This window comes from Rhincodon typus, chromosome 7 (assembly GCF_021869965.1).
Source record: "Rhincodon typus isolate 14 chromosome 7, sRhiTyp1.1, whole genome shotgun sequence".
Lineage (NCBI taxonomy): Eukaryota > Metazoa > Chordata > Chondrichthyes > Orectolobiformes > Rhincodontidae > Rhincodon > Rhincodon typus.
The window spans coordinates 39628406-39653824 of NC_063338.1; the positions used below are offsets into that span (position 1 = coordinate 39628406).

Below are 25419 nucleotides of genomic sequence, written 5' to 3' on the forward strand. Positions count from 1 at the left end.
TCCAGCTCTGCACCTTGTTATCTCTTAATTTAGGGGTATGATCACTTTTTCATGTTCTATTATTTAAATTCTCAAGTAATCTGATGTTTCTTTAATCACCTTAACAACTTGTCCTGCCACCTTTAAAGACATTTGACTATGAATACCAAAATCTCTTTGCTCATTTACACTTTTCAAATCCTGCCATTTGTAATTTACTGTATTTCCCTGTTGGTAATTGCAAAGTACATCATTTAACACCTCTCTACATTGAACTCAATCAGCCATCCTTATTCCTTTTCATTACCTTGTTTGACATTTGAAGCCTGTAACTATCCTTATTGCTATTTACCATATTACTTTGAAAGTTCCGATCATCTACAAACTTTATAACGCTACTCCCTACCGGTGGGTCTAGATCATTGATAAAGATTAAAAACGTTAACGGACACAAAACCATTGCTTGGGAGCAGCACTGCAGATCACCTCCCAGTCTCAAAAGCATTCATTCACCACCATTGGTTTCTATCACTGAGTCAACATTCTACCCATTCTGTAAGTCTCCCCTTTCTTTCATCTCCTTCTTAACAAGGCTCCTGTGTAACACCCTGACAAAAGTCTGTGTACACCTAACTTGATCAGCTTCTGTTAGCTCCCTTGGTGTAAGCCCTGATTTTTTATGCTTAATTTCTGGAATAGGACCCGAAACTGCAGTTTATGATTTAGAGTTAAGGATGCTAGCAACTGGCCCATAGCTGCAACTGGAAGGCAAATGCGAGTCATAATGGGGCAAGTAAGGTAACAAAAAAGATATCAAGGGAAAGTGTGAAAACAGAATAAACAGCTGCAAAGAGGGAGAAAAGATCCAAAAATGAGACAGCGAAAACCTTCACAGAGAAAGGAAACAATGAGGGCAGTAGAACAGTACCGAACTGAAAGATGATTTTGTGTTCCTCGAGCTGGCATTGATTTTTGTTGGAACGCTGCAGGAAGCAATGGATGGAAAGATCAAAGTGGGAGCTAGATGAGAATGAAAATGCCATTCAACTGGAAATGCAGGGTCATGCTTCAGACCAAAGGGAGGTGTTCTGAAAAGCATTCGCACAATTTGTACTTGGTTTCCCCATTACAGTGGAGAATATATTGCATGCAGTGAATACGGCATACTAAGTTGAAAGAAGTACATGTAACTTGGTGTTTTAACTGAAAGGAAAATTTGGCACCCTGGACAGTGAGATGAGGAAAGCGAAGGAGGAGGTTATGATGAAAAGTTGAACAGATTGAGCTGAAATACATTGGTGTTTAGAAGAATGATCTTATTGAAATCCTGAGGGAATTTGACAAGGTGAAAAGATGTTTCTTCTTGTAAGGGGGTCTAGAAATAGTGGACAAGTTTTAAGAACAAGATTTTAAATTGGAAATTTAGCCTTTTTTGTCTCAGAATCATTTATCTTTGGAATTGTCCATCCATTGAATATTATTTTCTGCTTCCTATTACTCAGCCAATTGGATACAGCATTGGCTAAGTAATGGGAAACAGAGAGTACTGGTCAACGGATATTTTTAGGGTTGGAGGAAGGTTTGTAGCAATGTTCCTCAGCTTACGAAATATACGTTAATGATCAAGATCTTGATGTGCAGTAGACAGTTTCAAAGTTTGCGGATGATGCAAAACTTGGAAGCATTGTAAACTGAGAGGTGGACAGTGATATAGACAAATGGTGGAGTGAGCATCAAAGTGGCAGATAAAGTTGATAGAGTTATTCAAGAGGTCATTGCTTGATTAAATGAATGGAAGAAATGTGCAAGGCTATGGAAGTAAGGCAGGCAAATGGTGCTAATTCACAATCCTCATTCAATGAGCTGGTGTGGATATCATTGGCCAAATAACCTACTCCTGGGCTGTAAGAACACTGTGATTCAATGATTTGCAGAAAGCACTGGAGGCTAGGTCATTGAATTTATTCAAGACTGAGCCAACAGATTTTTGAGAGACAAAGGAATGAAGGTTTTACGGAAGGTAGACAGAATGATGAGGTTAAGACCACAAGCAAATCAGCCATTATCTTCTCGAGAGACAGAGCAGGCACGAAGGGTCCATTCCTAGTCTGCTATTTTTCTAAAGCAGAATCCTTGGATAGAATGTGATTATCTATTTGAATACTTAAAGTGCCTTATCCAATAGAACCAACACTGCAAAGTTCTCCTTAATAACTTCTGGGAACTGGTGCCAAAATTGGGAGAGCTATCCCACAGACGAGTCAAACAATAGCTTGACATGGTAATACTCACAGAATCATACCTTCCCATGTTCCAGACACCACCATCACCATCCCTGAGTCTGTCGGGTGCCACTTGCAGGACAGGCCACTAATGGTGCCAGCATAACAGTACTCATAGAAACATACAAACAGGAGTAGTACCACAAGCCTGTTCTGCCATTCAGTGAGATGATGGCTGATATTTGGCCTAACTCCATATAACTGCCTTTGGCCCACATCCCTAATACCTTTGCCTAACAGAAAATTATCTATCTCAGATTTAAAATTAACAATTGATCCAACAAGTGCAGCCAGTTGTGGAAGAGAGTTCCAAACATATACCATCCTTTTTGTGTAGAGTTGTTTCTCAACATCTCTCTTGGACAGTCTGGCCCTAATTCTCAGACATTGCCCCCTAGTTCTAGAATCTCTAAGCAGTCAAAATAGTTTATCATTATCTACCTTGTCTTTTCCTCTAAATATCTTAAAGACATAGATCAGATCACCTCTCAACCTTCTACATTCTAAAGAAAACAGGGATAATTTGCATAATGTCTCCTCATAACTTGATCCTTGAAGTCTAGATATCATTCTTGCAAATCTACATTGTACTCCCTCCGAAGCCGATCTCTCCTTTGTAAGGCATGGTGCCCAGATCTGCTCACCGTTCTCCAAGCAGGTCTAATCAGGGTTTGGTATAACTGCAGCTTAACTTCTGCATCCTTATACTCCAGTCCTTTCGATATGAAGGCCAACGTTCTATCAGCTTTCTTGATTATTTTCTGCACCTGACTTCCTATGCCATTACCCAAGTCATTAATAAATAATGTGAACAGTTGAGGCCCTAACACAAATCGTTGTGGGGCATCACTGGTAACATCTGCCAATTTGAGTATCTACCCATTGTCCCTACTTTCTGTCATCTGCCACTCGACCAATTTCCCAGCCATGTCAGTAATTTTCCCTCAGTTCTGTGGGCTTCTACCTTAGTTAATAGGCTCTCCAGTGGAGCTTTATCAGATACCGACTGGAGGTCCATACAAACATTGACATTCTTTTAATAATTACGTTAGTCACCTCTTCAAAAAATTCAATGAGGTTTGTCAGTCATGACCTACCTGTCATGAATACATGCTGGCTGTCTCTGATTTACTGGAAATGTTCTATTCTGGGTGTTCACTTATCCCATCCTTGATAATAGATTCCAACAACTTCCCCACCACAGATGTTATAAATCCGTGAAGTCACATAATATCAGGTTAAACATGGTCAAGGAAACCTCCTGCTGGTTACCACGCAGTACATCCATTGGCTGATGAAACAGGATGCCTCAATGTTGAATTGGAAGAAGCATTGAGCATAGCAAGATCACAGAATGTATTTAGGCTGGTGGATTTCAATGACCATGACAAAGAAGAACTAGGTAGCGCTATTACTGACTGAGCTGGTCAAGTCTTGAGGATATAGCTGCGAGTCCGGTCCTACAGAAGACGATGAGGGAATCAGCAGCTGTAGAATTTTATTCAACCACAATCCTTAACATCACAGACCAGCACAATCCTCACTTTACCATTGGTTTAATGAAGAGTGCAGGGGGTGGGGGGGTGAGTGGGGGGGCATGGTTAGACAGAACGAAGCAATCCCACAACCAAGAGATCTGATCTAAAACAATCAGATCAGATCCAAGCTTTGCAGTCATGCTGTGTCAAGTTGTGAATAATGGTGGACAAGAAAACAACTAACAAGAGAAGAAGACACCATAAATATCTGGAGGTATTTGCATTCAACTGCAGGCACAAGTCCTGAGGTTTCCAGCATCGCACAGATGCCAAGCTTCAGCCAATTCAATCATAATGAGCAACCATGGAAGTGTAAAAAGTTAAAAGCACAGAAAGAGGCCATTCAGTCTATCATGATACATGGCTGAAGGGATTAATAATTCACTTATCAGCATGTGGTATGTGGCCTGGCAGTTTACAGCGCCGCAGTTACAGATCCAGATTCCTTTCAAATCAGTTGAGGGTTTCTGTTTCCACTTCAATCACCAAACTAAGCAGCTAATTCCACACATATCCTACCCTCTGGGTGAAAACATTTTCTTCTAATCTGGGCCAATACTTCAGTGCAGACTTGAGGTAGTGTGGTGTTGCCGGAATTTAACTTAAAAGTCCCATTTAAATGTTCAAATGGCCATAAAAGATGGTTAGATATACTTTCAAAGTGAAAATAAATCTGTGTGTCTTGATCAACATTCATCCTTCAACCAACAAGATCAAAATCGGCTTAACTATTCATTTATCTCATTGCTGTACCCGAATCAACTGCCATGGTTTCCTACGACAGTGGCTGTATTTCAATAAGTAATTCATTGGCTTTGGAGTGTTTTAGGATGCAACTGCAACGTTGCAAAATTGTTTCATTGTTTCTACAACTTTCAAAAATATTTTTAAAAAATTATGGTCTGTAAAGTAAGTGTTTATTGTTAATTTGCCCCATCTCTTTAAACTTCAACGCATGAGCCTTCTCTTCTGAACCTCCAAATAAGCACACTGCTGCTGGCCTAATCCAGTTGATACCTTTCTTGATTTTTAAATGAAGGTGGACCCTACAAAACACAGCAGAGTCAACCAATTACAAATCAGGTGAATGGAATATCCTACAGGCTTTATTTTATGTCTGCATAGTATAATTCTAATGGACAGTTGCACTGTATTCTCTTGTAGTTAGGATTATGTCCATGTATTTAGCATTGATGAAAGGATTAGCCAAAGGCTGTAACATAAGCTTCTGGTTTATTTTATCAGCAGAGAGGTTTATCTTGGTAGACAATGTTAAGTATTTTTTAACCTCCGTATTGTAGTCTATTAACATACCAATGTTTTGTTTCTTAATCTCTCTCTTTTTCCATTGAATAAATTGTGGCTTTTTTCAAAACACACCAAGAAACCATTCTATTATATTAGTTAAATATAACTCAAAAGATTTGCTTACCATAACAATTCAATTTTGAGTACATTGCATTATCTAATTTTTCACAAAGAAAGAACTCTATGTATCTTGTGAAATTAAATTTTTCTCCAAATGTTTTCTTCAATGAAAAAGTTTATTTTGTTTATAGTTTATATTGGGTTTCTCTGAATTTTGAGCATTGTGGCTCTCACTATTAAATATGCTCTTTCTTTTCCTCTGTGAGCAATATTAAATGCTGAATATTAAATTAATACTCTGACATAGTTAAAGCTTATTAAATGTTAATGTTGCCCTTTCTTGTAACTTAATCTTCATCTGACTTTAACCATTCATTGATTGTTTATAAAGAAGCATCGCCTGTTCCACAGCAATTGTTTCTCCCTCAGTCTCAAGAGACCTGATACACTTCATCCTTGTACAGTTCTACATTGTTGTAATTGAGACTTGTGTGCATGGTCTCCTCTACATTGCAAAACTAGCTGTGCTGGCCTGAAGTTAATGCTTTAGGTTATTACCCAGTAAGCACTAGAGAATCAGTATGCGCCAGCTTTTTAGCTTCACAGCACCTTGGGTTTTTTTTTCATTTCTCTCATGGACAATTTCCAGATACTTAAACCAGTCCTATTTGATATTTCAATTCTATTTTCCTTCAGCAGCATTTACCATGTGTTCAATAATTAATTTCTGAATGTAGAGGAGAAAAACAAGCATTCTCTTGTGACAGTGTAGCTTGTCAGTGGTGGCAGCAGTGAATTTTCCATGCTTCTCTGCACGTTTTTTTGAATAACCTTGCCTCAAAGACAACGTACGCATAGCTTTATAATACAGTATAAACAAAACTCCCACTGTGACCAAATCACAGACATTTCAAGCTAAACTAGTGAGCAATTATTGCAGACAGTGTTTGATCAGTCATAGCATTTATTTGCATAGTCAAATGGATCAATATTTAATTCTAGTTTGAATGCAGTTAACAATCTCCTTTTTATCCTATAACAGGTGAGCTGCCAAATGCAGTAAATGTATCTCTACTGTCTTTACCTCCCTGTGTTATGTAATAATATCTCTGAAATACAAAACCTGAACATATGTTGCCTTTTATATGACTGATGAATTTGAGGAGCTTAGTTGCTATGTATGGTAGTATTTTAGGTTTACTGAACACTACTGTGAAAGCTTTCTCTGCAAGCATATATCCTCAGAACCTATACATTTTTAAGCATTTCTAACATAGATTTCCAGTAAATGCATTTTTATTCTATTCACTTCCAGATGGATCCTGTGCAGAAAGCAGTCATCAATCACACATTTGGAGTTTCAGCTCCTCCTAAAAAGAAGCAAATTATTTCATGCAATGTCTGCCAGCTCCGATTTAATTCAGAGGTGAGTACAGTATACATTTAGTTTCAAATAATTCTTTCTTTGAAATCTATTTCTAAAAAAGAAACTGCTATAGCCACAGTTCTGTTGACATGTTTATGTCAAAGCTGAGTACTAGAAATAATCTGACATGTACTGCATGTTATTAATTTAACAAGTGCTTCGTCAGTGGTTAACATGCATGGTACATTTTACACTATTAGAGCAGCTGCTTAGTAAGATGGTAAGTGCAGGAAACACCTGTTTTAGGACTGCTGTCACACTGATCCGTGGTATTGATTACCATGGTAGTGATTACTTTGTGTAACTTACTGGATTTCTTCAAAATGAGTGTTAGTAATAATTGAGTTTATATTACATCTCTTGATAATAGGACACTGCAGCAAAAGTTTTGTTCAACTGAAAATGTTTAAACATCAGGTTAAAGAATATGCTGTGCTTTGAAATTGTTCTCCCATAAGCCTATCAGTTGGCAAACTTACCTGAGTTCTACTTTACATTTGAACATGAGAAAATTGGCGATAACGATCAAAACAGTAAATCTGAAGTATGTTCAAAATTTCTAAATTATCAAGAAATTATTTGTGCTGCACTTAGGAAAGCAGACGATACTTTTATAATGGTTGATTTAAAATATTTAGTTGTTTATAATTACAGGTAGAAACGTAAAGGTACAAAGCAGTTTTTATTTAAAGAATGTAAGCTATATATCCCAGCATTACACTGGAATGACTATAAATAAATACAGTCCATCGGTGTCATATGTATTGAATCCAGGCAGCAGAATTCATTTCTGACTTAATAGGTATTGCAGGAAAAACACAAGGGAATGTGTCATTACAGCAAAGGCTGTCATGCAGTGTGATTGTTAGATCTTCTTTTGTTTCAGGTCTAAGCATGTTATTACTAGGGATGGTAAAAGAAAAGACAATTAGGTCATATTTTGAACAATATGTTATTCAGCTAGTCCCATGTGTTAGTGAGATGATTACTTATTCGGAGTAAAAAAAATTCAATGCATTTCACTACAGAACGTTTGCTTTTAGAGAAGCATGGAATGCTAAGTAGCTGCCATAGACTGTTTTCCCTCACCTTCCTAGAATGGTTTTAATGATAGCTTTTTATATTTTCAAATCAGTCTTACAATCCTTTAACATATTAATTTGGGTTCTTCAATTGCTATTTATCACATTTGGTAAAATCCATAGACAATAATTGCCAGTGGACTAAAATTGGTTGAAGAAGAAAATGAAGTCAGTTAATACATTTGCACAAAATACCTTGTAACAAAAGAAAGACTGGAAATTTGTTTTCATGTTGTGATGCTGTATATGTGATGGGAGAGAATAAACACAGGGTAAGGTGGCATTTCTACTTTATTTGCAGTGGATAGGAGTGGAAGCTTCCAGTTCTTCCTTCAGTCCTTGTGCCACTCAGAGATGAGACTGGCAGGATGCCTTCTGCCGGAACTGGCATCGGTTCTCGTGCTATTGCACCACATAATTTGAAGCAGTATGTAATTTGTCAGGATCACTTTGTGATGGCTGCAGTCCCTGGAAGATTTAGAATGGCAAGACTCACTTGGGGCATCTGATTAGAGAGTAACTGGCCACCATTCAAAAATGTTGGAAATACCAAGCAAGATAGGCAGCATCAGTGGAGAGTAATTGATCACAATGATTTTTTACCAGAACAACCCTGTTGAAAGGCTGCCACATCCTGAAATGTTAACTCTGTTTCTTTCCACCAATGCTGCCTGACCCCCCCCCACCCCCCAAGTATTTCCAGTGTTTTTAATATTTATTTCAAGTTTACAGCATCCACAATGTTTTGCAGTTCTGGTAAATGAACCAACCTTTTGGTAAAAGTGCCAATTTGGAAATTTTTTGTCCAGTACTCCAGGTACTCTTCCAGTATTCCTGCATATGCTACAAATTACACAGGTCCCATCTACTTTAAGCTAATGCCCCTCACTCTAGGAGCTTGTGTAAAAAGAGATGTGACAATGACCACAGGCAGAAGTTCCCTCTACCATTGTTACAGTGGTAGAGCAACACTTGCAGATTTTCAAAACCCAGGTTTCACATGTCACCAGTAAACACACCTTAAATTTGATCTCAGGTGATGAAGTTTCTGACACAAGAGCTACATTAAATGATGAGCAGGGATGGGAGAAAAGCATGGGAAGTAACTAGCACCAGCAATACTATACAGGTACACTGCAGCGGTACCTGCACATGTTAAAATGCAACTGCTCAGGCCAATTTGAATTTTGTGAATTGGATGTCCAAAATATTATTTCTATACTTCAGACTTCGTAGATGAATGCCTATAGCTCCCAGAGTCCTTTCGAGAGATGGAATACCCTTTTATGATATAGTACTTGTGCACTTTTAGCGGAGATCAAATGTCCTTTGGAAGATAAAAGCTGCCCTTTGACATGAATATGCGTAAAAAGTGCATAAACTAATTGAAATTGTCAAGCTCATTTGAACTATTAACGGGAGCTGTCAAAGGGAATTGTCAGGCTGCAAAGACATATAAAACTCCTGCTCTTTAAATGTTTGGAAAGAAATGTCTGAAGTGCTGGTTATTTTAATCTATCTGTTGATTTAAGGCAGAGCTGAGGGTTAACTGAGAGGACTAGTGCTACATAACTGAGATTGCAACCATTCATTATCATAGTGGGGTTCCTGTCATTTCACAGCTTGACAACTCCAAGTTGTTTGAAATTCTTTGGAGAAGGACTATGAATTCCAATGTTTGTTTTTAGAAGGAATTAAAGGAAACTAAATGTAGTGATTGGATTTTTATCATTGGGTGTGTGTTCATTTTAATAGTTAATTCATTGTTGTTTAAGAACTTTTCTTATCTGATCTCAGCATGGATCCTGAGGTTTCCCCATACTGAATAATAGATGAGTTGACTTGGCAAGTTTAAGAGTTATAGGTAGTGGGTGGGGGTATGGATTGACATGAGTTGGCACTGACTCAATTTAAGGTATAAAATGTTATGGAAGGATACAGGATATAAGTTGGCATGAAGCATTTGATTGGTCATGGGGGCTGGATAGGGATGCATGAACTGGCATGCAGAGTATGAGACGCATGGGAGATTGGTGGGATGCATAAGGTGGCTAGGATAGGGCATGGTAGTTATAGTGGGAAGTGAGAGATGAGTGCTGGATGTGCAAGTTATCTTTTTATTTCATTTCTTTGACACAGTGCTGGTGCACCTAGGCAGGTCTTATGCCAAGCCTGTTTCTGCATCTTGCAGCTTCTACTCTCCTTCTAGGGTTTTTTTTTGCCATGACTCCCATAAAACATCAACCCATTAGAATGAAAATCATAATAGCTGGGCCATTTTCTTGTAGATCTGATTTACAGAAGCAGCAATTATTCCAATTCTGTTATCATGATGCAGTGTGAAAGTGCTGGCCAGAATGCCACAAATGAAATCTATGTACCCTGAACTAAGTTGTTTGCAGCATCAGGATAATGGCAAGTGGCATCTTTCTGGTCTGCATTCTACATTTCTAAGTGGGAATTACAAAGAATGAAGATGTGTGATTTGATTTATTTATTGCCACATGTATTTTTAATTCAGCACTGCTGAAATGGAGCGAATGTTAAGAGAGTAAACCATGGGGAATCAAGATACCCCAGGAGCCCATGTAACACACTTAACAAACTTGAGTATGAAATGCAAGTTATAATCACTCTTAGTTCAGGGTGTGTGGACTTGTTTGTCGTCTATCAATGGAACACACTCCAATGCTATCCAGATGTAGGTCCAACATATGTTTTTGCTTTCCTGGCTTGGACTTAACCGAATCATTGCTGGAGTGGTTCCACATACTGTCACTTGAGTTTTTCAGAGTTCAGTCATCTTTTCCATTCCAGTGTCTCTACTTTCTGTTTTATTTTCCTTTTGAATGCTCCCTCTGTAGGACAAGATGGTTTGATTTAGAAACAGATAATTTAAAACAGAAAATGTGTTGGTTATTGTTGATACAGAGGGATTGAAAGTTCAGTTTGTATTTGGGAGACTCGTATTTGGCACTGTGTAAAGATATATTCTATTTATTTTATAGAGGTGTCATTCTAGTTTGAGTATATGTCTTTCTACTGATGAAACTGTCTCATTGATAAATATTTGATCTTATTTGCAAGTGTCAAAGTAGCCTAATTATTTGCCTTCCTGCTTTCCTTATAGTTGCATTTTACCAACTTGCATAAAAAGGAGATATCGTTCTTTGCTGCTGTGAGAAGCTTGTTGACAGAATTTTTAAAAATAGCACCTACATAAACACAGCACATATGGTGCATACACAGTAGCCTGAACATGTGTTATACTTTGCATTAAAAAAGTGAATGTATTTTCCCTCAGTCTTGCATTGCTGAAGAAACAGTGCACCAAGAGACTGTGCAGAAAAAAGAAAACATGCTCTGGATCCAGAGGTAAATAGGAGAGCTTTAGATAGTCACATAACAATAATGTTATGCCAAGGCTGTACTCAGCTGCAATAGATCAGACTTCATTTTTATTGCTTAAAATAACAGTGCCTTCACCTTTGACTTCCACACAACGTAAGCACTGTGTCAACGCCTTTGAATTTTAGAAAAGTAGCAAAAATTGTTTTTTCTTCATAAGTAAGTTTATAAAACTGTCATTTTTAGAATTGGATGAGCACCAATAAATTTTTGTTCAACTCACTTCTCTGTATGACACTTGCTGCTTCCTCAGTTTGCAGTTACATTCTTCACAATGGCTGCGATTCAAGCGTGCTGTGTATTCAGGGTCATAGGTTTCTGCTGTGGGTTCACATGTAAAGGAATAGGCTGATTCTTGACCTGCAGGCCATTATGCACATAAGGCAGGGCACCATAATGTAATGGAGTGCAAGATCTGCCTGCTTTCAATTTCTTCCCTGCTCTGCCTCATCATTAAGATGCTGTGACTCAGTGTGACATAGTTTGAGAGATGAGTTGCCACAATTTTAAAGAATTGGCAGCAAAGCCCTCTCACTCATTAATATCAAAACTGCCACACTTCAAGGAGAGCCTCAGAATGTCTTTGAAGTAGTTTCTTTATCTTCCCTTGGATCACTGGCCAATTGTGAGGTGAGAAAACAAAATCTGGTGGGGAAATGCAATTCAACCATTTGGACACCACGACCATTTCATCAAAGTTCATTTTCTAGGAGTGTTGCCTGAATACTTTTAAAGGTGGCTTCAAAAAGGTCAGTGGATTTCTTTTCAACCATCCTTTCACTGATTTCAGAGGTTGGACCAGGGACAGCTGCTCTGCATGGCTTCTAATGTCGATCCAGACATGGCAATCAGGGGCACAATGGTGCTGTAATTTGTGGGCAGGGTCCTGGAGGTTTTGCTGAACAGGATGGTGCTGATACAGGATTTTCCGCTTCCCCAGAGCCAGCAATAGAGGCCAGCACACCAGACCATGCCAGCCTGGTCCGCGGTTGGCACTTAGTTTGAAGCACACTCACCTATCTGGAGGTCAATGACCTTCTCCACACCTCCAGGATAAAGTCCACCATCTTTTTTCCCATACTTCATACTCTTATCTCTGCTACTGTATCCACTTCTCACCAAGGCCCATGCTCTATCACTCTCACTATTATCTGCACATCTTCTCCAATAGTTCTCACTCACTCCAACACCCACACCATTAAACCTGCATGCTTCTTCGCTGCCTACTCACTTAGTCAGGACGTGGTGAACCTGAGCTCATTGTTATTAATATGCCACTATCTTTCATCTCCCAAAACACCTGCCTCTATCTCATTCCAGGTGGAAAACAATTGTTTGTTTTTTTATTTATTCATTTTGTGGGATGTGGGCGTCGCTGGCTGGCCAGCATTTCTTGCCCGCCCCTAGTTGCCCTTGAGAAGGTGGTGGTGAGCTGCCTTCTTGAACCGCTGCAGTCCACCTGCTGCGAGTTGACCCACAATGCCCTTAGGGAGGCAATTCCAGGATTTTGACCCAGCGACAGTAAAGGAACGGTGATATATTTCCAAGTCAGGATGGTGAGTAGCTTGGAGGGGAACGTGAAGGTGGTGGTGTTCCCATGTATCTGCTGCCCTTGTCCTTCTAGATGGATGTGGTTGTGGGTTTGGAAGGTGCTGTCTGAGGATCTTTAGTGAATTTCTGCAGTGCATCATGCAGATAGTACACACAGCTGCTACTGAGCATCGGTGGTAGAGGGAGTGGATGCTTGTGGATGTAGTCCCAGTCAAGTGGGCTCGTATCAAGCTTCTTGAGTGTTGTTGGAGGTGGACTCATCCAGGCAGGTGGAGAGTATTCCATCACACTCGTGACTTGCGCCTTGTAGATAGTGGACAGGCTTTGGAGAGTCAGAAGGTGAGTTACTTGCCGCAGTATTTGTAGTCACTGACTGCTCTTAGAGCCACGGTATTTATGTCATGAGCCGATACAGTCATCAATGTAACGGAGGAAGAGGTGGGGTTTAGGGCCAGTGTAGGTACGGAATAAACAACTGCACCTCCCAGTCGCGAACCATTTCAACTCCCCTTCCCATTCCTCAGACGACATGTCCATCCTGGGCCTCCTGCAGTGCCACAACGATGCCACCCGAAGGTCGCAGGAACAGCAACTCATATTCCGCTTGGGAACCCTGCAGCCCAATGGTATGAATGTGGATTTCACAAGCTTCAAAATCTCCCCTCCCACTACCGCATCCCAAAACCAGCCCAGCTCATCCCCGCCTCCCTAACCTGTCCTTCTTCCCACCTATCCCCTCCTCCCACCTCCATCTCCTACCTACTAACCTCATCCCGCCCCCTTGACCTGTCCGTCCTCCCTGGACAACTCCCCACCTACACTCACCTTTACCGACTCCATCCCCGCCTCTTTGACCTGTCTGTTTCCTCTCCACCTATCTTCTCCTCTATCCATCTTCTATCCGCCTCCCCCTCTCTCCCTATTTATTTCAGAACCCCCTTTCCCTCCCCCATTTCTGAAGAAGGGTCTAGGCCCAAAACGTCAGCTTTCCTGCTCCTCTGATGCTGCTTGGCCTGCTGTGTTCATCCAGCTCTATACCTTGTTATCTCAGATTCTCCAGCATCTGCAGCTCCTACTATCACTGAACTTCCAAATTACTTCTCAATCAAGTCCCACACAGGTATCTGTTGCTGCACCGATTAACTCTATGCATATTGGTGTATCACAGATTCCAGTGGCAAAATTGAACTCCATAGGACTGGTATTAATGGCACTATGTTAGCCCTGAAATCAGTAAATGGCATATGCTGTGCTTCTGGGCACTTCTAGCACATCTCACAAGGTGCCTCATGGCCTGGAAGGGCACCGGCTTGTGCCAGAATTGTGAGGAAAAGTTGATTGTGAGAGGCCAGCTGCTCCTGTTGATTTACTGTGTGTTTTTAAAACTTGGATCACACAGGTGTGATCTGCTACTTACTCACTCACACTAACAGCTGTATGAAGGACTAGTACTTGTGCTATTTAACGGGCCACCAATCCAAATTTCAGCGTAAGCTGCTTGTGAGTTACTTCTGCCTTTGCAATGTTTCTGGAAGTACAGTGACTTGCTTTTGGAGGTCTTTTGATGAATTATTACATTTGTTCATTGAGGGACAGGATTTGGTCATCTGTACACAACAAGTGTACAAGTGATCCAAGGAGTGTACTTTTGGTGCCTCTGTGATTCTGCAACAAGACTAAAAAATGGAACAGAGGCTGCAGGAATGGGAAACTCTGCAAAAAGGTAGAAAGAGGGAGAGCATTTACAGAAGGACCCATCCATCACAGGTTCTGAGAGGAGACTTCTCATTCTCCCACCTCACCCAAAGCAAACTCAAATCTAGCCAGGAGATCACAGAAAAATATCATGTCCTACATGAGGAGCTGTAGCTTCACACCAGGGCAGGAGTGGTGCTGTCAGTGGTTGTAAGGATCACAGTTTACTGAAACCTCGACAAAACCAAATCTTTCAAAGTCAGGGCAGGTGATAGAGAAAATGTTTTTCAGTGTCATTCATTGTTGCATTTAGGAAGTGTTGATGGCCCTATATGTGAAGAGAAATGAATTCATTTGAGACCTTGCCCTCTTGTGGGATACTACACAAAATATGCTCTCCCTCTGGCTCAGCTGCAGCATGCTTGTACTGAATATGATTGGTGATACTTTAACCTGAGGGTCACCACGCTTCAGGTGATGGGAAAGGTTGAGCAGAAGAACTCATGTTAACCTCAGTCAATGTGGGAATTGAATCCATGCTGTTGGCATCACTCTGCATTGCAAACCAACTATCTAGTCAACTGAACTAACCAACCCTGAGAGAGAATCGAGAAATACATGAATATACAAATTGGGATCTGAAGTAAGCCTTTTGGCCTTTTGAGCCTGCTTCCACCATTCAACAAGATTGTTGGTTCTGATCTGTCAATGGTTTGAATTCCACAATCCCATCAACTCCAATAACTTTTGATTTCCTTGCCGAGGAAGAATTTATCTACTTGCACCTCAAAAATGTTCAGTGACTCTACTGAGGCACAGAATTCCAAAGTTGCACACTTTTCTGAGAGAAAACATTTCTCCTCATCTCTGTCCTTTAAGTGCTGGCCTAGTTCTGAACTCACTGCCCGTGTCCACCTTGGTAAGACCGTTCAGAATCTATATTCTGCAGTCAAGTAACTCCTCTCATTCTTCTAAACTCCAGTGGATGCAATCCCAGTTTGTCCTGCCTACCCTCATCAGACTACCTACTCATTTCAGGTATCAATCTTGTAAACCTCCTCTGAAACACCACCCATGCAGCTACATCCTTCCTCAAATAAGGAGACAAAAACTGCATACAGTTTTCAAGCTGTGGTTTCACCAACGGTCTGAATAACTGTTTTCTAATTATAACAAAAAACAGAAATTGCTGGAAAAACTCAGCAGGTCTGACAGCATCTGTGGAGAGAAAGCAGAGCCAATGTTTTGGGACCTGCTGTATTTCTCCAGTGATTTCTGTTTTTGTTTTGGATTTGGTAAATGCAGTTCTTTGTTTTTATCCGTTTAGTATCCTTACAGTTATGTTCAATTCCTCTTGTAATAAAGGATAGCATTTCATTGGCCTTCTTGATTATGTGTTATACTTGCATACCAGCCTTCTGAGACTCATGCATTTGAACACCTGAATCCCTCACCACATTACTCTCTTTTTCATTCTTACTGCCAAAATGAAGAACTTTACATTTTCCCATATTATACATTTTTAACTCACTCACAAGATGTGGCATCATTGGCTGAGCCAGCATTTTATTGCCCATCCCCTAGTTGCCCTTGAGAAGGTTGTGTTCACTGCCTTCTTGAACCGCTGGAATCTATATGCTGTGAGGCAGGGAATTCCAAGATTTTGTCCCAATGACACTGAAGGAATGCTGATGTGTTTCCAAGTCAGGGGACTCCACTAATCACATCCTGTCAATCAGATAAAGACCAATTTATGCATTCACTCAGTTTTCTGCCAGCCAACCAACCAGCCAATCTTCTATCCATTCTAATATGTCACACTCTATACAGTGAGATTTTCTTTGCACAATAACCTTTATTGTGACTCCTTATCAATTGCCTTCTTGAAATCCAGGTACAATACACCTTCGGCTCCCGTTTGTCCACGGTTACATGTTATTCTGACAAAGAAGTCCCATAAATTGGTGAAATTTAAATTTAAATTTATAGATATATCTTCTATTAAACCATGCTCACTCTTGTCAATTACTTGTCATTACCAACTACCAATCACCGATCATGTTTTCCTAAGTGTGCTGTCATAACTTCCTTGGTGATTGATTCTAACACTTTCCCAATGGCATATATTAAAGTCACTGGCCGACAGTTTCCTGTTTTCTGCCTCTCTCTTTTCTTGAATAGAGGGGTCATATTTGCTACTTTCGGTCTTGGAGTTTTGGTTGGGTGAACCTAGGAACATTTATGGCTAGAAGGTTCCAGATGCAGCTAGTGATGAAAGCATTTGGCACATTTGCCTTTATTGGTCAGTGCATTGAGTATAGGAGTTGGGAGGTCATGTTGCGGCTGTACAGGACATTGGTTAGGCCACTTTTGGAATACTGCATGCAATTCTGGTCTCCCTGGTATAGGAAAGACTTTGTTGAACTCGAAAGAGTTCAGAAAAGATTTACAAGGATGTTGCTGGGATTGTAGGGTTTGAGCTGTAGGGAGAGGCTGAATAGGCTGGAGTTATTTTCCCTGGATTATTGGAGGTTGAGGGTTGACCTTATAGAGGTTTATAAAATCATGAGGGGGATAGATAGGGTGAACAGCCAAGGTGTTTTTCCCAGGGTAGAGGAGTCCAAAACCAGAGGACATGGTTTAAGGTGAAAGGGGAAAAATATAAAAGTGACCTAAGGGGCAACTTTTTCTTGCAGAGTGTGGTGCATTTATGGAATGAGCTGCTAAAGGAAGTGGTGGAGGCTGGTACAATTACAACATTTAAAAGGCACCTGGATGGGTACTTGTATAGGAAAGGTTTAGAGGGCCATGGGCCAAATGCTGGCAAATGGGATTAAATTAAATCAGGATATCTGGTCAACATGGATGAGTTGGACCGAAGGGTCTGTTGCCATGCTGTACAACTCTATGACTCTATCTCCAGCATGTCCAGAATTTTGCTTCTATTTGAGGGCTTCGTACCTAACACCTGGTGCTGGCTAAAACATAATTGCAGTCATGGAGACCCAAAGTGTTTGGCAGTACTTGAGAATTTGTTTGTCACGTTTGGATGTTTTCCTTGGTGTGTGTGCTGGACCACAGCCTTGTGCATACTGAAGTTCTTTGATTCCTGCTCCAGTGACTTGGTTGGAGGCACAAAGTCTGCAGAGAGATTGACAAGCTTCTCTGAATAGTAGATAATGTTAATACCTGCAGGTGGAGTGGCCTGCTTTACCAGTACAGCAAAGAAGAGATTGAAAAGTTGGGGAGTAATGGCGCACCCAGTATTCGGTATGCCAGCCATGTGCACTAGTTGTGATTATACTGTCACTGGAATTCAGTTTTCTTTACTTTACAAAATACACGAGAAAGCAGGAGTTCAGGGGGCTCCCAGCTGGCCAACCTGTTCAGATCACAGGTCTGAAGAGGAAGCGGTATTCCCTCTCCTTACCCAGCTTCTCTTAAGACCGCCATGCCCTCTCCCCCAGTAGGCTTCATCTCTCCTCCCTGCTATGACATGACCACAATCATCTGGTCTTAGACTTCAGGACTTAGAATCTGAGGACATCTCTTAGTCCTGATTCTGCCCATTACTATCATTAAAGCAATTGGCCATACTAGTTCATCATTTTCTCCCACATGAGGTTGGATTTCCACCCCTCACAGGGCTTCTATTCAAATAAGTAAAGGAAGTCCTGTCTCCAGATAATGAACATTCCTTAGAGCGTTAAGTATCTGTGGAGCTGCTTTGAAGAGCATGGATATACTTCTTTCAATGGCTGAGCTGGGAACTCTGCCATCCGAAAAATGCTGCCCTGTGTGCTTTCAAGAGTGAATGATAAAATACAAGGCTATTTGGAAAGGAAAGGAATTATGATTCTAGATGAGTCATAAGAATTTTATTTAACTCAGATCATGAATATTTCTGTTAAGAAACCTGTACAATTAACTTAATATCCTTGTACAATAAGTCAACAATGTAAATTTCTACCTACTAATGTTAATCCTTGTTGCCGCTGTTTGCCAAAATTGTATAAATTGAGTCTTCTTCATTGTACTCAGTGAGAAATAGTTTAAAGTAGGGCAATGTAACTTGTGTTTAATAAACTTGAACATTTCATTAATTCTCTTTTTAACTGCTGAATTCTGAAATTGAAGATTTTGAAATTTTACATTAAAATATTTTCAAACATTAAAATGTTTCTCACTTTGTTTTTGATCACTGTATTTGTAACAACTGAAAAATGTTCAACTGAAATAAATTTTCATTGAAACTGAACCTGTGAGGTCAGTTTAGAACCCAGACAAAACAAAGTAAATGACTATTTTTCCATGATTACTTTATCATAGAATCCGTACAGTGTGGAAGCAGGCCATTCAGCCCATCAAGTCCACACTTTGAAGAGCCTCCCACCCCCATACCCTATCCCTGTAACACTGCATTTTCCACGGCTAACCCACCTAGCCTGCACATCCCTGGAGACTATGGGCAATTTAGCATGGTCAATCCACCTAACCTGCACATCTTTGGGCTGTGGGAGGAAACTGGGCCATCCACTAGAAACCCACGCAGACATGGGGAGAATGTGCCAACTCCATACTGACAGTTGCCTGAGAGTGGAATCGAACCCAGATCCCTGGCGCTATGCTGCCTGCAGAAGCTTTGATCATTTCATTCTTAAACAGTTCAGTTCTTTGAAATTTTCACTGAAGCGGAGAAAAGGTTACATATGTAAAATATTGCTGTATTTGTTGTATCAATAGAAGTAGAATTTTCATTTCAGATTCTAATGTTTCTACAAAATACATAAATGTAGTGACATGTGTTGCATCAGAGTACCCGAGGGTTAGAATTTAAATGTGGAGAAACTACATTAAACTTGCATAGAGCTTTGGCTAGATAATGCTTGTAGTAATGTAAACAGTTCTGTTCTGGCTATTATAAATTCAACCCAGAGGCACTGAGGAAGCCAGAAGATAGACTTAGTAGAATTAAACTAAAAGAAATTGAGAAAAAAGACTGAACAGGCTACAGCTCTTTATTCTGAAAAAGATATAACTAAGGGCTATTTGAGGTTTCCAGGATAAAAAAAAAACTGGTTTGATAGAATACATATTGAAAAGATGTTCCCACTTGCAGATTTAAAAGTCATTGATACATGGTAGTTAGGAATAAAAATAAAATAAAATGTATAACCAATGAGTGCTTTGGTCAGGGGAAAGTGGCAGGAATGTAATGGACGCACTGTTATCAGGGGACAGCCTAGCGCTGTTTGAGACCCAGCATTATCAGAGATATCAGCTCCCAAGAGATTCTTATACTATGGCAAGCCTCTGACATAGTAACTTGCCATTTCTTGCGGCTAAAGATTACAAATTCTTGGACGTCCAACCTTCTGTTGTTCATTTGCCTCCTCTATGTTGCCAGGTTTGATTTGATTTATTTGATTTATTGTAGTCACATGTACCTAAGAACAGTGAAAAGCTTTGTTTTGCGAGCAAAAGAGGCAGATCATAGCAAGCAAGGACACATGAGATCATAGGGTGCTTAGGGCAAGGTGTACAGGTTACAACTGTGCAGGAGGTGCGAAAAGCAAGATCAACATTAGGAAGATCAACATTACTTCAAGTTAGAGAGTGCATTCAGCAGTTTAATAACAGCAAAGAAGAAACTGTTCTTGAACCTGTTGGTGCGTGTGTTCAAACTTCTGTATATTCTGCCTGATGGAAGATGTTATAAGAGTGTATTATTGGGTGGGAGGGGTCTTTGATGATGTTGGTAGCCCTTCCACGGCAATGAGAATTGTAAATAGAGTCTATGGATGGAAGGTTGGCTTCTGTGATGATCACACAACCTTCAGTAGTTTTATTATGGTCTTGGGCAGAGCAGTTGCCATACCAGGCTGTTATGCACCTAGACAGTATGCTTTCTGTGGTGCATCTGCAGAAGTTGATGAGGACCCTTGTGGACATGCCGAATTTCCTGAGCCATTTGAGGAAGACGAGGCATTGTTGTGCCTTCTTGACTGTTGTATCTACATGGGAAGTCCAGGATGGGTTATCGGTTATCGTCACTCCTAGGAATTTGATGCTGTTGACTCTCTCCACTTCATCACCGTTGATGTAGGTGGGGGCGTGTCCTCCTCCTTCCTGATGTCAATGATCGGTTCGTTTGTTTTGCTGACATTGAGAGGGAGGTTGCTAACACATTAGGGGTGTCCATGCAATTCTTGAACAATTATCTTTAGCTGGGAAAATCACTGAAAATTAATCCCTTAAGTACCCTAATTGGCCTCCTACCACAGATATGTGAAGTTGCTAATATTGGGCACGGTTCACCCTTTGGTAAAGCTGCTGGAGACAATACCACATCAGCAAATCAGCCCAAAGCATTTTCTTCTTGAACATCCTAGCAACCCCAAACCTCGCCTGTCCAGTAATCATTCTCCCCAGTATGTTCTATATACATCCAATAAGCTATTACTTTGTTGCTTTCTAATTCTTCTTGCATTCTTATACAAGGACAAAGGAAAAAAAATGGTGTTTTGAGATCACAGTAGTTTATTTATCAAAATATTTCAATCATACTATACAGGGACAAAATGGTTGAAACCTTTACAAAGGCTATTAAGTATTCTGTGATAGTAGCAATTACCTGAAATGGACCTAACCCTAAAAGCACAGCAATCCCTTACAATCAATATTATATTCAAAATAACTCACAACAGCAAACTTGGATGGCAGAAACAATTTCATTGAGTCATTTGTTTTCACAAAGAAAATAGGTTTCAACAGAACTCGCAGACAACTGAAGTGATCCTGGTCTGAATCACAAAGGCAAAAGAGAAACATAAGTTATCAATCTATTGTTATACAGTTAAACAAAAACGAGGAGACAAGAATACAGATTACAATGGTTTATTCAAGTGTACACAAGTAGAGCCAGCCTTAGAGTCTCTGATTGAACTCTGGAAATACGTAGATGCTCATATTTCTTTATAACTTTATTTCTTTACGTTATGTACCCAATTTTAATCTGGTCAGTTTATAAGCACATATTAAACCAATGTGCCTAGTGTTAGTTTATTCATTTCTTATAGTACAGACATTGGGTATTGTTTGTATTCGCCCAAGGCCTCCCATATTTTTGCCAATTGTGTGGTTTAGGTTGTTCCCTGCTCCCTGTAAATCACACATTGCTTTCCTGGCCTAGCCTTTTGCATCTGTGACCTGTATGCTTCAGTCCTTATTTTATCTCTGTACTTCTGCTATGCTAAGGTGGATTGGCCTGCTAAATTGCTCATAGTGTCCAGAGATATGCAGGCTAGGTGGGTTAGGCATGGAAAATGTGGGGTTACAGGGATAGTGTAGGGTGGGTCTGGGTGGAATGCTCTTCCAAGGGTTGGTGTTAACTCGATGGGCCAAATGGCCTGCTTCCCTACTGTAGGGATTCTATGATTCAGTCTGGCTCACATCTTTTTAAACAAAGCGCTTCAAATAGAAGCTGATTAACCGTTGTTTAACCTCTTCACAGCATTAACTTTTTCAAGTGATTCTTCTGGCACATCTTTTCTGTTGTTACATTGAAGCAACTCATTCTCTTATTAGTAAGGATTAAACACCCATCAGCGTCACTAATGACCAATTATACACCTTTAACACTATTTTTCAGCATTCCAGAGGAAGTCTCTACAGTCACAATTGCTTAACAAAGGGATGTTAACTAAATGCCCGCATTTAGGTCAAGGTTACCATAACTGGGGAATTAAACTGTGAATATTAATGATTCTCCTCGATGATTCAGTCCTTCCCAACATGATTTGTTAAATTAAGTGGTACTTTGATTATTGTCCAAATAATGAGAATGTGTTACAAAACTTGGAAGAAAGTTAATTTTGCTTTAGCAGCTGTGCAGTCCCTAGGAGAATTTGCACCTGTTATAGTGTTATATTATTCCAAAATGGGTTTGGAACACATAGGGATAGATGTATATTCAGAGTACCGGGTCACTCTCAGTTGTACCGTTGTTTGACTATCAAATTAGCATGTACAATTCCAGATTTGGAAAAATATACTCAATGAAAGTTTCAATATCAATGTCTAAAAATGTGATTATTTCAGATATTTGGGGACCATAAGTCATAATATAAAAAGTGATTTTAATGAAACTGTTTAAACATGTAAATACATGTCCATGGCCGGTGGGATTTGAACCTGGACCTTCTGCGCCAAGAGTAGGGACACTGCCATTGTGGCACAAGACTGCCTTAAGGCATAACACAGTGACATCGAGTGTTTATGAATAAAACCCAAGTATTCTAAACAAAATTGGTTCTGTATTAGATGGAGAAAAAATGACCGAATTAATATCAGAGACAGGTTTAAAAAAAAACTTGAATGAATTGTGTAAAAGTAAAGTGGCTGCTGGAGCTCGGGGAGAATTGGGAAGCTGTTGATCTCACAAAGGCATTGAGAATAAAAGTGCAAATTGACCTTAGCAGTCTTATAAAACGCACCAGTGAATAGGAAAGGGTCAGCTCCATCATTTTATGGACAGGAGATCTTTTGATGTCTTCAATAGCTGGGAAATGAATGACAATAGCAGTAACATCAGGCAGACCTTTGGAGAAATTCAGCACATTTCTATAGTCTAGATCTCAGAGCTTGCACATCGGGTCTATTTCACTTTTGTGACAAATAACATGCAAAACAAAATGAATGGAGTGCAGACAGAAATATTTCAAAACACAAGGACCACTTGGCAGAAAAGGAAAGAAAACTAATTTGAAAGTTCAGGCTGCTAAAGATGTGTTCCAGAAATTTACAGAACTCCATGAAAGTTTAGCACTAGAGAATAAAGTTGTTGGTCAAAAAAAAATTGAAGTCTGATGAGGTGTGGCACAATGGAGAAGAAAATATGGAAGAGAACCTGCATGCAGTACAGTTAGCAACAGGACATCAGAAGTAGAATGTAAAACAATTTCAGCAGCATGACTTTCAAATTTAAGAGTTTTAAAAGAACAGAATGATATTTCTAAGTTCAGATGTAAGTTAGTGAACAGCAAATACAGCTTTGCATGCTATAACAGTTGGAATGTGATTTACTGGAGACTAACAACAAACAGCGAGAAATTCTGGAGCATTTAAAAACGGAAATACAAAATACAAGAACCCATGCAGAGTGAGCACAGCAGGAAGTTGAAGTACTGGTAGAAAGCAGTGAATAAAATGGTTGGAGGAGAAATAGAAGCAATGGAATCAGAATGCAGAGTTTGAGGGTGAGTACTGCCAATGCAAAGACTGACTGTAATGTGCTACTTTAGCTTAGAAAAAGTACATTTTACCACCTTTATCAAACCATAATCAATGTTGTTTTTGGAAGGAATACAAGTAAAACAGTACTCCTAAAGCGTTTCGTTTAATTATAAATTCGGTTGTTAATATTTTAGTTTTTTATATTGTGTAAGCAAAAATTGGAATGTTGATATTGATATATAAAGGCATTTTTAAAGAAAGAATGACGTTCTATCTCAGTATTATTCCAAAGTGATTTAGGAACCATATCCTTATCCATATCCAGAGTAACATATCACTCGCTGGGTCCTGAACTAACAATATTATTACTCCGCATGTGGTGAGATCTGAAAAATAACAGATGTGACACAACCTCTTATGAGCTTCTGAACTTGATCAAAGTGCAATTTTAATAATTTAAGGATAATTACTCAACTTAGATCATTTATGTAATGTATTCTGAAGGTCAAATATCGACCATCAGTCTTAAAGATGCACACTCTGTTTAACCATGATGCAAAATTAGCTACTACTACAAGAAGATACCTGAGTAAAATGACAAAGCTTGCTGTGGCAAGAATACTTACACTTTAATATGGATCAACTTGAAACATTTTCAGTCAAACTATGAATGGGAAAATATAGACATTGAACCACTGAAATTGGGAACTTTCTCTGAAAGTGTAACTGTAGTTAGATAAAGCTGTAGGAGAAGATGTCAGAATGCAGTTATTTGGAAATAGAATATGAGCATAGAAAATTGATGAACTTGTGCAAAACTTTAAACCACAGTTAAATTAAAACTTTTTGTACAATTTTCCTTGCTCTAGTTTGGAAAGAATATGGAAGTCATAAGTTATCAAACTACTCAGCTCCTGACCTTATTACAGCCTTTGTCCAAACAGACACAAAAGAGACATGAGGTGAGAGTGACTGTCCAAAACAGTAAGCCAGCAATTGACCAAGTGTGCCATCAAGGAGCCTGAACAAAATTGAAATCAATAGGAACGGGTAGGAAAATCACCTGCAACGTGGGGTAATAAAGTTTTCAAGAAGATTTGTAGCTCAGGTTGTGGATGAGGTTGTAGACATGCTCACTGAGCTGGTGGGTTTGGTTGCAAACATTTTGTCACCCTGCTTGGTAACATCGTCAATGCACCTCTGGTGAAGCGTTGGTGTTCTGTCGCGCTGGTTATTTACATGCCTCGGTTTGCTGGGGTGTTTGGTACCACTTCCAGTTTTGTTTTTCAGTGGTTTGTACACATGGTGTATATTCAATGTGTTTGTTGGTGGAGTTCTGGTTAGAATACCAGGTTTTCAGGAATTCTCTGGCATGTCTGTGTTTGGCTTATGCGGTTATGGATGTGTTGTCCCAGTCGAATTTGTGTCCCTCGTCTGTGTATGATGAGACAAGTGAGAATTGGTCGTGTCTCTTGGTGGCTAGTTGGTGTTTTCCAGTTTGGCCTATGTAGTGTTTCTTCTGTATGATTACTATTGACCCCTAATTCTGCATTCTCCCACAGTCCTTGCATGGTATTTTGTATATTACACCGGTTTTACTGGTTTTGGGAATGGGATCCTTTCTGTTCATCAGTAGCTGTCGTAGGGTGCTTGTTGGTTTGTGGATACCTATGGGTCTGAGTAGTCTTGCAGTCATCTCTGAAATGTCCTTGATGTATGGTAATTAGTCAGTCTGGTCGTGTTGTGTCTTCTTGTTGTGTGTCTCGGAGGTAACGGTGGATTGTGCTTTTCGGGTATCCATTCCTTTTGGACACTCCGTATAGGTGCTCCTGTCCTGCTTTGCATAGTTCCAGGTT

The 25419-nt window shown here is 39.8% G+C and overlaps 1 protein-coding gene across 2 annotated transcripts in view; it reads left to right on the plus strand.

Annotated features, from left to right (window-relative positions):
* The window catches only part of znf385b (zinc finger protein 385B), a 338099-nt gene that overhangs the window by 281797 nt on the left and 30883 nt on the right, over positions 1 to 25419 (plus strand). For both annotated transcript variants that reach the window (XM_048599027.1, XM_020527202.2), the window contains one exon: positions 6483 to 6593. In XM_048599027.1, the coding sequence (XP_048454984.1) occupies positions 6483 to 6593 (111 nt within the window). The remainder of the gene's footprint in view (positions 1 to 6482; positions 6594 to 25419) is intronic.